Genomic DNA, 15269 nt, shown 5'->3' on the forward strand with positions numbered 1-15269 from the left:
ACTGTCGATCCACTTGCATATGACTGATTGTTCTTGTACAACAAGTTTGGATGGTTCCTCCAAGAAGGATTATAGCTATTTGAGAATGGACCTTGACCTTGAGCATAACTTACTTCTGAAACCGATGATCCAATTGCTGAATAGAACGTACATTCTATTGAAGGATGACCTGCTTGGCCACATACATCACACATTTGAGGCACACTTACTGAAGCTTCGGAGGTACCGATGCAATTTGACATGATACTATCCATCTTCTTGTTCAAGATGTCAATTTGAGCCGCCATGCTATCATTTGCAGACACATTATACACACCAGGATGTGTTGGTGCTATTGCTCTTTCACTTGACCATTGAAAATGATGAGACGCCATACTTTCAATCAATGCAAATGCTTCATCAATGGTTTTATTCATAATTCCTCCTCCAGCTGCAGAATCGACAAAAGCTTTGGTCTAAGTGGACAGTCCTTTGTAAAAGGTTTGTAACACCAGCCATCTTTCTAAACCATGATGAGGACACATTCTGATTAAAGAGTTGAATCTTTGCCATGCGCCATACAAACTTTCTCCATCATATTGAGTAAACCTTGTTAACTTGTCCCTGTATTCGGCAGCTTTTGTGGGTGGGAAGTATCTCTCAAGAAATGTCTGTAATAAGGTCTCCCAAGTATCTTTCAGATGTTCAGGCAATGAGTGAAGCCATACTCTTGCTCCATCTCTCAAGGAAAATGGGAATAGTGATAATCTGATAGCACTCGGTGAAACTCCATTTTGCTTAAGGGTGTTACAATACTCCAAGAAAGTCCTTATATGCTCATGTGGGTCTTCTAAAGCTGTTCCACCAAATCTGGACTGTTGTACCATGTTAATCAGAGCAGGCTTCAATTCAAAATTGTTCGCCTGAATAATTGGTTGAACCATTTCTCCTGCTATCCCATGATCCCTTGGGATCCACAAGTCCCTGAGCAAAGGTACTTGATCAGTCATCTTTTCTTCTTCTTGAGCTTGCAAAGTTTCGGCAACTTGAAACTGTGTTTGATTCTCTCTTCTTCTCCTCAATAAAGTCCTTTCAATTTCTGGATCAAATGGCTCTATTGAATATTTAGGTTGAAGCATAAGACAATTTCCTGTAAAATTCCTGAAATTGACAAATGCTAGTTTCTCTCAAAACTGCAGCCAATGTTAGGAAATGGTTAGTTGCCTAAAATAAATCCTGATCTGCTTCTACTAATGTGCTAATGAAATTTAAATCCCCGGCAATGGCGCCAAGATGATCAAGTGTAATATAGCAGGGTTTTTACGCCCAAACTACGGATGTCGTGTTCTCCACAGGGATCTAGAACTTCAAAGCACACATTCGAAACATTCAGAACAACGGAACAGATGGATCAAACCGTAGTGATAACAAGCAGCCACTAGCACAAGTTAAAACCAAATAATAAGCAGCAGAGGTAAAGGGTTCAGAAATAGGATAGTCTCTTTTTAGTGGTTTACTTGTAATCAAACGGACAAGTAACACTAGCAGATGGAAGAGGGTTCAGACATCACACACAACTCATGCAACCAATTAAAGTAACAATAGCTCACAGGACAATAACTACTAACTCATATCCAGCAAAGGGTCACAACAATTCAGCAAGGATACATGAGGATTCAGCAAAGGTACACAAGTAACAAGGTAAATTTCAGACTCAATAGTGCATATGTTTAGGGAACAGGAACAAGAGAAGATAGAGATTCAAAGCCTATGGGTCTTGATGATCTTCAATTCGAAGTTGAAGAGGTTGCAGGCGAAGAAGGGACCACATTGGAGACGATCTGTAGTAGGAGAGGCTTCCGCGTGGTCGTTGAGGAAGAGTAGCAGAGAAGATTCCTTGGGAAGATCCGGAGCAGAGCACCACCAGAAGGCCCGACACCCCTGGCCTTTAGTCAATCCTCTCCCTCTCAGCAGCGAGGAGGAGGGGAGAAGGAGTGGCAGCGGCAAGGCATAGGAGATGCAGCGCTGGTGGTGACGATGATGACTGGATGATGGCGCTGGTTATGGTGGAGGCGGGTGATGGAGATGGTGGAGGCACGGTGGTGGATCAGGCGGCGCTGGCGGCGGCATTGATGGAGGCGTAGTAGTGGATCCGGTCGTTACCCTACCTCCCTGGCCTTCGTTTGGTGTGGTGGGTGAATAGCGAGGAGGACCAGCCGCGCGTGGCAACAGACAACTGTCTGGCCGGTCGCGCCAGCCCCCGGCTCCTCTCACGCGTGCCACAGGACGCTTCCTCTGGTTCTTTTCGGTTTTGCCCCCTTTAGAACTGAACTCTTCTCCAAGTTGATCCCTGCTTTAGTGTTGGAAGCATTTTCGATGAAGATTGGGTGCCTAAACGCACCAATTCTGCATAATATGAAGAAGTGTTGTAAGAAATATCATAATAGGAACATTTCTGTAGGAATGAATATTTTATAAGTAATTATTGTGGTCAAATGTTTAACTTGAGATGCAAAAGGGCTTAAAATACTCTATGCATAAATGTGCTATGAGTTGCCGCCCTCGATGTACTCGAGGACGGCCTCCAGCGTGCGGCCGGGCACGCCCCACCATCGGCGCCAGCCTCCGGAGTTGAGCCTTCCGGAGGGCACGACGCCATTGGTGGCCTCGAGCTGCTCGGCGTGGTGGCGGCGGAAGTAGGGCTCCCAGAGCGGGCTATCTGGGACGTACCGTGGACCTTCCCTCACCGCCCGCGGCAGAGAGGCGCGGATACGCACGATCTCCGCATGCTGCGCCGCCCCGGTGGGCGCTGGTGGCACCGGGACCCCGCCGACGCTGATCCTCCATGACCCGGGCACCCGCATGTCCGGCGGGACCGGGTACTCGGCCTCGTAGAGGAGCCGAGCTTCGTCCTCGTGAAGGTGGCGGCGGCCAAAGCCGTTCGCCGCCGTGCCGTCACCTGGGAAGCGCTCGGCCATGGTTGAACTGGGGACGACGAGAGGAGAGGGAGGAATGGGGGAGAAACGGCGCGTCGGCGGTGGAGAGTCTGTGCATCTCCGGGGCGTTGGGGGTCGGCTTATATAGGCGGGGGCGTCGCGCGTATGCGTGGCCGCCGTGTGCACGCGTGGCGGGCGAGGGACGCGTGTTGTCCGGTCTTCACTGCGCCGCCCGTGAGGCATCAACAGAGGAGACTGACCGGCGCGGCAGCGCGCGGCAGCTTTGGCATTGATTCGCCGCGGAAAACGAGGCGATGAGGACGACGAAGTGGCAAGAAGAGAGACGAGTCGCTGGCAAGGAGGGCCCGCGGCTCTTTTGCGTCAAAAACGACTCGCCCGACGCCCCCGAGTGCCACCCAGCGCGCCGGGTTCGGGCTGGGTTCGCCGGCGCTGATTTCCGCCCAGGCCGGCGAAAATCGGGCTCCTGAGGACGCGACTGGGCCGCTTTTTTCGACGCCGACACAAAAAAATCGTCTGAGGATGCCTTTCTGGAGGCGCGGCTGAAGATGCTCTTAGCGCCTGCATGCGAGGGACACTTGACTTGGCCGTTTTCAATGACGGAGGCTCAAGGAATTCTCTGTTTGCTTAAGTGCTAATCTCGTCCACTTATTACTCTCTTCCAATCTAAATAAATGTGTTTCGATTCAAGATACTACATGAAAAAGAAGCACATCGTTGTTGTTGTTCAATTCAGGTGATCGGTTAGTAATTTCGTTCATTGTAAATTATAAACTTTGTACTCAGATTTGAAGCTATTTTGGACGAAATTGTCAATTACATCGCGCATGATCGACCGTTTGAAATTTGTTTGACATAGCTTCATCTCACACTTTTACATGACTTTCGTGTTGCACGTTTTTTGTTTCAGTGATCATAGATGAATAGATCTACATCTTCCTCGTGATTGTACATATGCATATGTGTGATTTCTTTTAATGACACTCCTTAATCTGCTTCCTCCGCGTCCTGCTACACTGGCGCCATCATTGGCGTCGTTCCTCTCGACCTCTCCCATGTCCTGCCGCACCTTGTTAATCTTGGCCTCCACTCTCGCGTGCTACTACACAGGCACGGCCGTCGGCGTTGTTCCTCTCGGCCTTCTCTCCCACATCTTGCTACACTACCACCACCACCTGTGTCCACCATAGTCGCTAAGGCACTCTAGTGTAACTTTATGTGTTATGCGTAGTTGCTAATTTGTAATCATGTTACGCGTATGCCAGATACCAAACGCCATGCCGAAATTGCTCCTCTAGTCATGATGATTTTTTGTTAGTTTTCTCTTAGTCAGGTCCAGTAAGATAAGTATGCAAAGGAGCAAAAGACGCTGCGAGCAACCAAACATGTGACTAGCTCCTTTTGAGCAGACATCGCAGTCTAACGTGGCCCAAAGATACCTTTGGAATTCCTATCCAGCTTCCAGGCCGAATAAGAATTGGATCCAGCGCCCCCACACTCCCTCTCCCACAGAACAAATCCAAAACGTCCCGTCCCGGCATTATCTCGGCCGACGCATGGTTTTGGACAGGACAACATGACACGTCCTCTCAAAATTTCCAAGCCATTCTGAAAATGAAGGTTATGTACTATATAATTCAAAAGGGAACAAAAAAGAGCAGCGAAACAGCTGCCTCAAGGAAAGAAAGAAAACTTGGACAAGCAGTGTCCTGATAATTCTTCGTCACAATTTCGCATTTGGAGTTTTTCGATCTTGTTTTCCTTACCAATTACTCCCCCCGTCCACAACTATAAGATGTTTTATTATCTTTTTTCTAAATCGGATGTACAAAGACATGTTTTAATGTGTTTGTTTACTCATTTCAGTTCGTATGTGGCCAATTGAAATATCTAAAACATCTTATATTTGTAAGAAGTGAAGGCAGTGAAACTGCTGCCTAAAGGAGAAAATTTCGTCCAGCGAAGTGAACTTAACTAGAGTAGTGAGGCTTAATACAATCAAGCAATGCATTGCATAGCTAGCATGTTGCATGGATGGATACCACCCATCGTCTCGCAGTGCAGCGCTCCGATCATGGGTTATAAAATTGGCATGCAGCGCTCCGATCATTGCATCACAAAGCAACACAACAAGTAGCCACATCGCGCTTCGCTGGGCTTGAAGAGAGCTACAAGGTACGTAGTGACTAGCGGTCACGAGCGCGCGCCCATGGCTTCCACGTCGACGAGCTTCGTGGCCATGGCGCTCGTCATGGCCGTCATGCTCAGCACGTGCCATTCTGCGCGCCTCCTCGCCGACGTTCCGGCCTAGCCCACACCGACGCTGCCAACCTTGCCCCCCGTGCCGGTCGTCCCTACAGTCCCCGCCGTGCCAGGCGGCGTCGTTCCTACGGTTCCCACAGTGCCAGGCGTCCCAACGGTGCCAACGGTGCCCACCGTGCCCGGCGTGCCGATGGTGCCCACCGTGCTAGGTGTGCCAACGGTACCAGTACCTGGCGCCGCCGTGCCAACCATCCCGGCGGTTCCCACCGTGCCAGGTGTGCCGACAGTGCCGCTGCCGGCAGTACCCGGTGCCGTCGTGCCGACAGTGCACACTGCGCCGAGCGTGCCGACAGTGCCAGGCGTGCCGATGTTGCCGATGCCATCCGTCCCCGGCGTGCCTAACGTGCCGCTGCCCCCTATGCCGTCCGTCCCCGACCTGCCCAAGGTGCCACTGCCGCCGATGCCGTCCGTCCATGGCGTGCCCAAGGTGCCACTGCCGCCGGTGCCGTCTGTTCCCTGTGTGCCGGCCGTGCCATAGTTCATTGCACCTCCTCCGTCGACGGACTGGATGTACGTACGTGCCCACGACCGTGCGTGCACGATTTACGAGTGTAATGGTTACTTTAACTTGGTAGTGTTCGTTTAATTAAGCAGCACTTGTGTCTACGTGTAAGTAAAAAAGAAGTACCCACTTGTGTACGTGTGTGGTATATCTTTTCGATTGGTGCGTGTGGTGTGGATGTGTGTACTGTATGCTTGTACGTTTATATTATTTTCATTTGTATCAATATATACACTATTCATGTAGATATGAGCTTGAGTAGTTTGGCTTTACGTGTATGTATCTCAGATTCAAGAGCATATATGGAGCTAGAGAAACCTTCCAAATTATCCCAATATTATAGAAATTTGTTTTTTTGGTACAAATATAATGACTATATGCTTTATATGAGTTGTGCTAAAGAATAGTAACCGATGGAGTGGGGCATTTTGGTGACCGGGCTCCATGGAGCCCGAATTTTTGGAAAAAAAATCAAAATTCAAACTTTCAATTTCAAAAAAAAGAAACAAAATGCAAGTATACAAGGTTGAAATGTATATGTGTGTAAAAATTCATGATGAAATACCTTGAAATGTGATGTGTAAGAAAACAAATTCATGGACTTTGAAGATGAATAGTATCACTAGATAACTCGTTGCTCTAATTGGCGCAGAGACCAACTCCAGCCCAGAAACTAAGTGAACTACTTGAAGGACTTTCTCCACACTGTCTGCAAATGATTATGTTCGTATTGTGTTTTTATTTCCTTGACAATAATCATTGCCCATAGCCCTCTTTGGAGATTTGTTTGTGATGACATGAGACTCTATTCATGATGGGTTTTCCCCAGCTGTCTACAAAAGCGCAAAGACCAATTACAACCAAAAATTAAGCAAGCTATAGACGACACATTACTTTTGATTTATCTATGCTAATGTCCAACTATACTTCTTTGGCCAATTTTTTTTGAGCTCTTTTACGGTACCCTTGTACTCCACCGGGAGGGTTGGGAGTACCAACTAAATCTGGCCATCTATTTTAAGGGGTATCTTAGTCATTTCCCCTCATTACTAAAAAAGATCTGATCCTTAATCTCGTCTGATCTAATCTAATTACCTAAATTAACATGAACCATTAGCGACGTCGTCGTTGTCTCTTCATCGTCCGCCCGGCGTCGCCGCCATCTGCTCCTACCAGAATCAATGGATCTGGCGTGATCGCCTATTCCGTCCGCATGCCCGAACTGGCAAAAGAAAATGGCCCAGTTATCTTTGCAGCACCACGACTAGAGGAGGATAGATTATGATGCAGCTATGAGACTGCTCGTGCTCGTCGTGTATTGTTTGCTGCATCTGTTTGTTGTAAACTGCAACAGTAGTGGATAGATTCATACTTGTGTTTGCATGCCATGGATTACGAGAAAAGAATACACCGATCGTTTGGGTGTCTCTCGATCTATATAACCAGTCCAGCTATGTCACCGACGCCATAAAGACCAGACAAGATGGCTTTGGCCTTGCGACAACCACGCCACCACCAGTCGCCGGCCGCCTGCGTGGCGCCGCCGCCAAGCAAGATACTCGTGTTAATTGGCACATCTAGAGTTACAGTTTTGCCCCTCAAGCCATGGTACTCATGATTTTTTATGTTAGTACTCCGAATTAAATTATTGAAGTATCAATCCATCTTATCCGTCAGATTAGAAAGAATAGACGGTCCTGTTTAATTTAAGGGTACGGTAAAAGAGCTCTTTTTTTAAGTAGGGGAACTATTTGGGAGTGTTGAATTACTTATATGTCTCAAACGTATTTATAATTTTTTTATTTCATGCTATTATATTATCATTTTTATATACTTTTTATAGTATTTTATATTATTTTTTAGACTAACCTATTAATCTAGTGTCTAGTGTCAGTTGCCGTTTTCTGCATGTTTTCGGTTTCATAGGAAATCATTATCTAGGAGGTCAAAATAACTTGCCGATTTAATATGATTTTTTTCTGGCAACAAAGGACCCATGAAGCTTCGGGGGAGATCGAGAGGAGCTACAGGGGTCCCACACGGCCACTCGGCGCGACCAGGAGGGTAGGGTGCGCCCCTAGGTCGTGTGGCACCCACCTGCACCGCCTTACCTTGGTTCCACCACCATAAATTCCTATAAATACCAGAACCCTTTGGGATATTTTCATATAATTTTTTCTACCGCCACAAGTTCCTGTTTCACGAAGATCCAATTTGGAGGCATGTTCCGAGTTCTGCAGGAGGGGCAACCCATTCTCAGAGGTTTATTTATAAACCTTGCTGCCTCCAATGACCATGTGTGAGTAGTTCCATTAGGATCTTAGGGTCCAAGTAGTAGCTAGATGGCTCTCTCTCTCTCTCTCCCCTTCTCTCTCTGATCTTTAGTGAGTTGCCTCACATGATCGGGATCAATTCGATGTAATCGATGGTGTGTTTGTTGGGATATTATGACGCCCCCGATTCAATCGTACACTAATCATGCACGCAAACGTGTACGATCAAGATCAGGGACTCACGGGAAGATATCACAACACAACTCTACAAATAAAATAAGTCATACAAGCATCATATTACAAGCCAGGGCCCTCGAGGGATACAAGAGCTCGATCATAGACGAGTCAGCGGAAGCAACAATATCTGAGTACAGACATAAGTTAAACAAGTTTGCCTTAAGAAGGCTAGCACAAACTGGGATACAGATCGAAAGAGGCGCAGCCTCCTGCCTGGAATCCTCCTAAACTACTCCTGGTCGCCATCAGCGGGCTGCACGTAGTAGTAGGCACCTTCCGAGTAGTAGTAGTCGTCATCAACGGTGGCGTCTGGCTCCTGGGCTCCAACGTCTGGTCGCAGCAATCGGGTATAGAAAAGGGGAAATGAGGGAGCAAAGCAACCGTGAGTACTCATCCAAAGTACTCGCAAGCAAGGAGCTACACTACATATGTATGCATTGGTATCAAAAGGAATAAGCGTATCTTATGTGGACTGAACTGCAGAATGCCGGAATAAGAGGGGGATAGCTAGTCCTTTCGAAGACTACGCTTCTGGTAACCTCCATCTTGCAGGAGGAGAAGAGAGTAGATGGTAAGTTCACCAAGTAGCATCGCATAGCATAATCCTAACCGATGATCCTCCCTTCGCCGCCCTGTGAGAGAGCGATCACCGGTTGTATCTGGCACTTGGAAGGGTGTATTTTATTAAGTATCCGGTTCTAGTTGTCATAAGGTCAAGGTACAACTCCAAGTCGTCCTGTTACCGAAGATCACGGCTATTCGAATAGATTAACTTCCCTGCAGGGGTGCACCACATAACCCAACACACTCGATCCCATTTGGCCGGACACACTTTCTTGGGTCATACCTGGCCTCGGAAGATCAACACGTCGCAGCCCTACCTAGGCACAACAGAGAGGTCAGCCCGCCGGTCTAAATCCTATGGCCCAGGGGTCTAGGCCCATCGCCCATTGCACACCTGCACGTTGCGTACGCGGCCGGAGAGCAGACCTAGCAACCTCCATTACAAAGGAAGTTGTGTTACGCGGTCCAACCCGGCGCGCGCCGCTCAGTCGCTGACGTAACGAAGGCTTCGGCTGATACCACGACGTCGAGTGCCCATAACTGTCCCCGCGTAGATGGTTAGTGCGTATAGGCCAGCAGCCAGACTCAGATCAAATACCAAGATCTCGTTAAGCGTGTTATTCTGAAATAACCACGGACGCCGACCAGGGCCAGGCCCACCTCTCTCCTAGGTGGTCTCAACCTGCCCTGTTGCTCCGCCACAAAGTAACAGTCGAGGGCCTTCGGGAACTCAGGCCCACCTCTACCGGGATGGAGCCACCTGCCCCTTCAGCCCCCAACATCGGAATCACTCGCGGGTACTCCTACGAGCCGACCCGACTTTAATCACCACAAGTATCATATATTATGTATAAGTATATACCCGTGACCACCTCCCAAGTGATCACGGCCCGATAGTATAGCATGGCAGACAGACAAGAATGTAGGGTCACTGATGGTAAACTAGCATCCTATACTAAGCATTTAGGATTGCAAGTAAGGTATCAACAGCTGGAGCAACAATGATAGGCTATGCATCAGAATAGGATTAATGGAAAGCAGTAACATGCTACACTACTCTAATGCAAGCAGTAGAGAGAAGAGTAGGCGATATCTGGTGATCAAAGGGGGGGGCTTGCCTGGTTGCTCTAGCAAGAAAGAGGGGTCATCTTCGATGTAGTCGAACACATGGACATCGACAGCGGTCTCGGAGTCTACCGGAAAGGAGTAACGGAGGGGGAACACAATAAATAACAGAGCAATCAAATGTAACACAAAGCAAAACACGTCAATACGTTGTGCTAGGGGTGGCCTAACGTAGGGATAGGCGATACCGGTGTAGGGGAGAAACATCCGGAAAAGTATTCCCGGTGTTTCGCGTTTTCCAGCAGATGAACCGGAGGGGGAAAGTCGCGTGTTCGCTATGCTTGGGTTGTGTGACGGACGAATGGATTGCGTATCCGGATTCGTCTCGTCGTTCTGAGTAACTTTCATGTAGAAAGTATTTTCATCCGAGGTACGGATTAAAAGATATGATTTTCTAAAGATTTTATTAATTTTTGGAATTTAATTAATTATTTAATTTAATTCGAAAATGGATTTATGACATCAGCATGAGGTCATGCTGACGTCAGCAGTCAACGGGGTTGACTGGTCAACCTGACCAGTGGGTCCCACTGGTCAGTGACACATTTTAATTAAACAATTTAATTAACCTAATTAGTATTAATTAGGGGGTGGGCCCCACTGTCATACTCTGTTAGATAATTAACAGTAGTTAATTGGGTTAATTAGTCATTAGGTTAATTAATCATAATTAGTTAATTTAATCAGAATTAATTATTTAGTTAATTAATTAATTAATTTTATTTTAATTCTTTTTTTAAAATCGTTCTAGGGGTGTGCCCCACTTGTCATAGGGCCAAGGCCTAACGGGCACGGGCGTTGGGCTATCGGGCGGTGGTGCGGGTGACGGGCGCCAGCCCGAATGAGTGCCCGCCCAGGCCAGCAGGGGGGTGGAACGGCAACCGCAGGGCACCGGAGAACACAAGAAGACGAGGCCGGAGCTCGACCGGATCGAGCCATGCCGGTGGGAGTGAGCAGAGGCGGTAGCAGGGCGGGCGCGGCCGCGTCAGGGGCGCGCGCGCGAGCTTGGTGCGGCGCAGGAGAAGATGCGCGCAGGGGGACGCCACGGGCATGACGAGCGCGTGCGCGCGAGGCGTGGAGGTGCTGGTGCGACGGCGAGAGGAGGCGTCGCGGTTCGGCGACAAGCTGCGGCGCGACGCGGAGCAGCAGCAGCAGTTTGCAGGAGCGGGGAGGGGGTCACGGTGCGTGAGCAAGGGCGGTAGGAGGGCGCGGCCAGAGGCGGGTGGCTACGGCGAACTAGCAACAGGGGCCGTGGTGGCCGTGAGCGGGGGCAGCCTGGAGCGTGAGCTCCAGCACGCGGGCGCAGTCGAGCAGCGCGGCCGGCGAACGGGGAGAGAGGAGGGGCGCGGAGACAGGGAAAGGAGGAGGGCGGAGGCCGTGGCCTCACCGGGCTTTGTAGGGACGGGGCAATGGGCGCGGGGAGGTTCGGGGTGGACCGACGGGGATGACAGCGACGTGGGAGGAAGCAGGCCGGCGAGGGAGTCCGGGCGCCGGCGCGGTCCAGGCGGCGATGGGCGATGCGGAATCGGGGTCGGGGTCGTTGCCCCCCGATCCAGATCGAGGAAGGAGAGGGAGGCGTGCAGGGGAACGAGTGGGGGGGGGGGGGGGGATGGGAGGAGTGGGGCGCCGGGTGGGCTAGGGTTACGGGGTACAGGGAGTTAAGGGAGTGAGGGGGGGCCTGGGCCGGTTGGTTCGGCGGCCAACTGGGGCAAACGGGTCTCCTCTTTCCTCTCTTCTTTTTTTTGTGTTTTGTTTTCTTTTACTTTTCTTATTTTTTTTGGTTTTATTTTTAGTCTTATAAAACATAAGCCTACTCCCTAAATTAATGCTTTAGTTTACCCTACTGAAACAAAGTGTTTGGTACATAATCAAAATAGTTTACATCTTTACAATTCTTAAAAAGGCATTTAATTAATTATTTTACCACTGTTTTACTTATTTTAGGACCTTTAAATACTTTTGCAAAAAGTTGGTTCCTCGACCAATATTGATTATGAATTATTTGCCACATTCCGAACACTTTAGTTTTAAATGTTTGAAACTTTTACTGTTTGCTTTATTTTGAATTTGAATTTGAATCGGTTTCGAACTAACGCAAGATTAACAATAGTAATCGAGGTGGCGTGGCATCATTAGCAAAGGTTCATTGTAGCCTAATTATCCAGGCGTCACAGATATGATGAATTATTACTTTATGATCAGATTGTTCATTGAAAGCAGTTGAATCTTTTGAGATTTTCTTGTTGTATAATTAAATAGCTTTGCATGCTTTTCGATCTATCTATCTTCTCTAGCCAAGTTCAATGAGTTTTTCTTTAGAATGAGTGGTGCTTTGTAGTTTTTTCAACTTGAGGTGCTCTAACTATCAGTAGTAAATGCAGTTGGATTAACGGGCTACTTATGACGAACGTAATGCCTATATACGTTTATGACATGAAAGATCATATTTCAGGAAATTGAGATTTTCCAACCGATAAATTGAACTTAACCATGGTATTGATCATGCGTGATCTATTCAAAGTCACCACAAAGGTCGTGGGTGTACATCGGGTTTGATCTCCGGTGGGCTGAGGGTGCAACCACTCTTCTAATCACCCAATCACATGTACGGTTGATTATTTGATCAACCACTCTTCTAATCATCCATCCACTCCCCGCATGTTGATGTTCTGGACAAAAAAATAAATAGTTCAAAACTAGTTAAGTGTCCCTAAACTTTTAGCGGTTCAAAAGTTATCAAAAAATATGAAATAAATATGGGAGCATCTCTTTAATGTAATAAGATGATCCAACTGAGGGATTCTCAAAATAAGCATCTATGTGTCCTCGGCAAAAATAATAAGCATTTCAGCTCACTGCGACATAAATATATACTGAACTATTTGTTTTTTGTCCAGGACACATATAGTCGTATTTTTTTAATCCCTTCGTTGGATCATGTTATATTATAGGTGTGTTGGTTCAGTATTTTTTTTAGAATTTTTGAGAACTTTTGCACCATTGAAATCCTTAACTAGTTCTGTGGCAAGCACTTGTAGAAAATCCTACTCCAAAGATGCACAATCTTACAGTGTTGTCAGACCAAGCGCACCTTCGCGAAGCACTATGACGGCGCCAATTGAAAAATGATGGCAGGAACGAAACGGTTGAGCAGATCGAAGCTGCAACGCCGGCCAGCTCCCCTCACCTAAACGCCAGCCAGCTCCCGAAGAAGCACTCTTTAACTAGTTGCTCTTAATTTTTGACTGGCCACTATTTTGGTTCAGTCGATTTCCTATTGGGCTGAAACCCATTTGGTGTTGCTTGTTTACAGGCTTAGAGTGCTTCCTCATTTTCGGCTTGTCTGCATTTTTTTTCTTTTCTTCTTTAGCCGCTTTTTATGGGTATTTGTGGATGTTGAGTGAGTACAAAATGTATACATGTAAGAAATATATATCATATGTATAAATTATATTAGAGTGCGAAAATTGCACTATTATATAGATTAAAAAAACATTTTCGTTCTTAGAGTGTAATACCAATGTCACTAATTCATTCTAGTTTATAAAAAATGGTTTTTTTTGTTTTTCCTTTCTTTTTTAATGATAATATCAATGTCACTATTCATTCCTTCTTAGTAATGTTTTTAAAATCCCACTATATTATATGTTTATTTTTGCATATTATAGAAATATATAATTTCCATCTAAATTATGTGCACATTTTTTCCATTATGCTTAATATTGTTAATTTTCTTTCTTCTCAAAAGGTAATACTAATGCCACTAATTCATTCTTTCTTCGAAAACTTCATTGTTTTGATTTTGTTTTATTTTCTTTCTTCTTTATGGGTAATACCAATGTCACCAATTCATTCATTTTTAGGAAAAAAATTGTGAAGTTTCACTATTATATGCTTATTCATGCATATTATAAAAAACACAATTTCTGTGTAAATTGTATGCAGATTTTGCCATTAATTGATTTTTATTTTCTGTGTTAGGATTTATTTTTTTGCAATTAATTTTGGTGATAAACACTATTTTTTCTCCCGTTGCAACGCACGGCCATTTTTGCCAGTTAATTCTTAATGCCCATCATGCCCTTAATTATGAAGGGTTATGAGCCGATCTCGATCTTTGATGTGTTTAGGGGGTGTACTGAAGCAGATAGTGGCAATGCAATAGTAATAAAGCGAGTGATTCAAAAAAAAATCTTCGTGGAACCGGAAAGGGAGTATAAATAGATCTTTTTCTACGATTCCGACATCCACCATACGTGGAGACCACTCCCGAGCGTCCTCCATGTGAGAAGAGGCGAATGCCACCGAGCCTCATGTCTATGGAGGTTCGTCGGCGTGCCCCTGCCCCATCAGCGACGAATATTTCCACTGGTGCCGTGAACCTTAATGTACGCATATGCCGCTACGCATGCATCGGAGGAGAAACATCCACCCTCGACCACTCTACGGTCAACCTGAATACTCCGGCAATCCACAACCCGCTGACTACGATTAAACACCATGTCATTCAGCACATGAAAAAAATGAATGCCTACCGACCTTTGTTCTCGTGAATAGTGATTTCAGGTCATTGCCCTTTATATACACCACCGTATCTTCATTCGAGCAGATTGCAACCTTCCTATTTCCATTTAATCTCAAGGTGTTGGTAGAAACAGCACATCTTAGTATCTCACATAGGTCATAGTCACATATACATATTAAGTACAGGATGAGAGTTGATTCTCAAAAAAAAAAAGAGTACAGGATGAGAGAAGGTACAATGCAGTTGTAATAAGAACCTACGTACGGGAATAGAAGACATTGGGAATAGTTGTGGTACCAAAAGTAAAGCAGCTCTAAGAGAGACACGAGATGTTGGTTCTTCACGAAAGTGAAATGTTACATTGTCTTCCTTTCTTACCTTCCATCTACGAGCCAATGTTGTGTATTGTTTTTGGCTGCAACACCGTGTTTGTCAATTCGATTGACTGTCAGTGTGGTAAACAGGAAAAAGCTCATGTAATAGCCCAAGTACACTCCTTTTTCTTTTGAGATGCATTCGTCGGTGTTAGAGTTACGATTTCTCAAAAAGACCTTGGCTTGATTTATGCGCTGTTTTACAGTTGTTGTTCTTCTACCGCCTTATGTTTCGTATATAACTATTAGTTGTAAAGATCGAAGTGGAAGAAGACAGCTAAACTTTTTTTTGAAACAGAGGCAAAAGATTTCCCTCATCCATTAATTAAGCATAAGAGAGTTGTCCAATTAATTAATGAAAATCCGGGCAAAAATAATCAGAAACCGTTGAGCAGCACACAAAATACCCCACGC

At 46.3% G+C, this 15269-nt stretch overlaps 1 protein-coding gene and 1 non-coding gene across 2 annotated transcripts; both read left to right on the forward strand.

Moving 5' to 3' along the window:
- Positions 1 to 504: 504 nt before the first annotated feature.
- On the forward strand, positions 505 to 611 carry LOC123109164 (small nucleolar RNA R71). The gene has a single exon (XR_006452458.1). It is a non-coding gene; the product is annotated as a small nucleolar RNA R71 (small nucleolar RNA).
- Positions 612 to 5052: 4441 nt separating this feature from the next.
- LOC123107924 (protein app1-like) lies at positions 5053 to 5929 on the forward strand. The gene has a single exon (XM_044529810.1). The coding sequence runs from the start codon at positions 5386 to 5388 to the stop codon at positions 5731 to 5733; it is 348 nt and encodes a 115-aa protein (XP_044385745.1). The 5' UTR covers positions 5053 to 5385; the 3' UTR covers positions 5734 to 5929.
- The last annotated feature ends 9340 nt before the right edge of the window (positions 5930 to 15269 follow it).

The sequence above is a fragment of the Triticum aestivum genome, chromosome 5A (assembly GCF_018294505.1).
Source record: "Triticum aestivum cultivar Chinese Spring chromosome 5A, IWGSC CS RefSeq v2.1, whole genome shotgun sequence".
NCBI lineage: Eukaryota > Viridiplantae > Streptophyta > Magnoliopsida > Poales > Poaceae > Triticum > Triticum aestivum.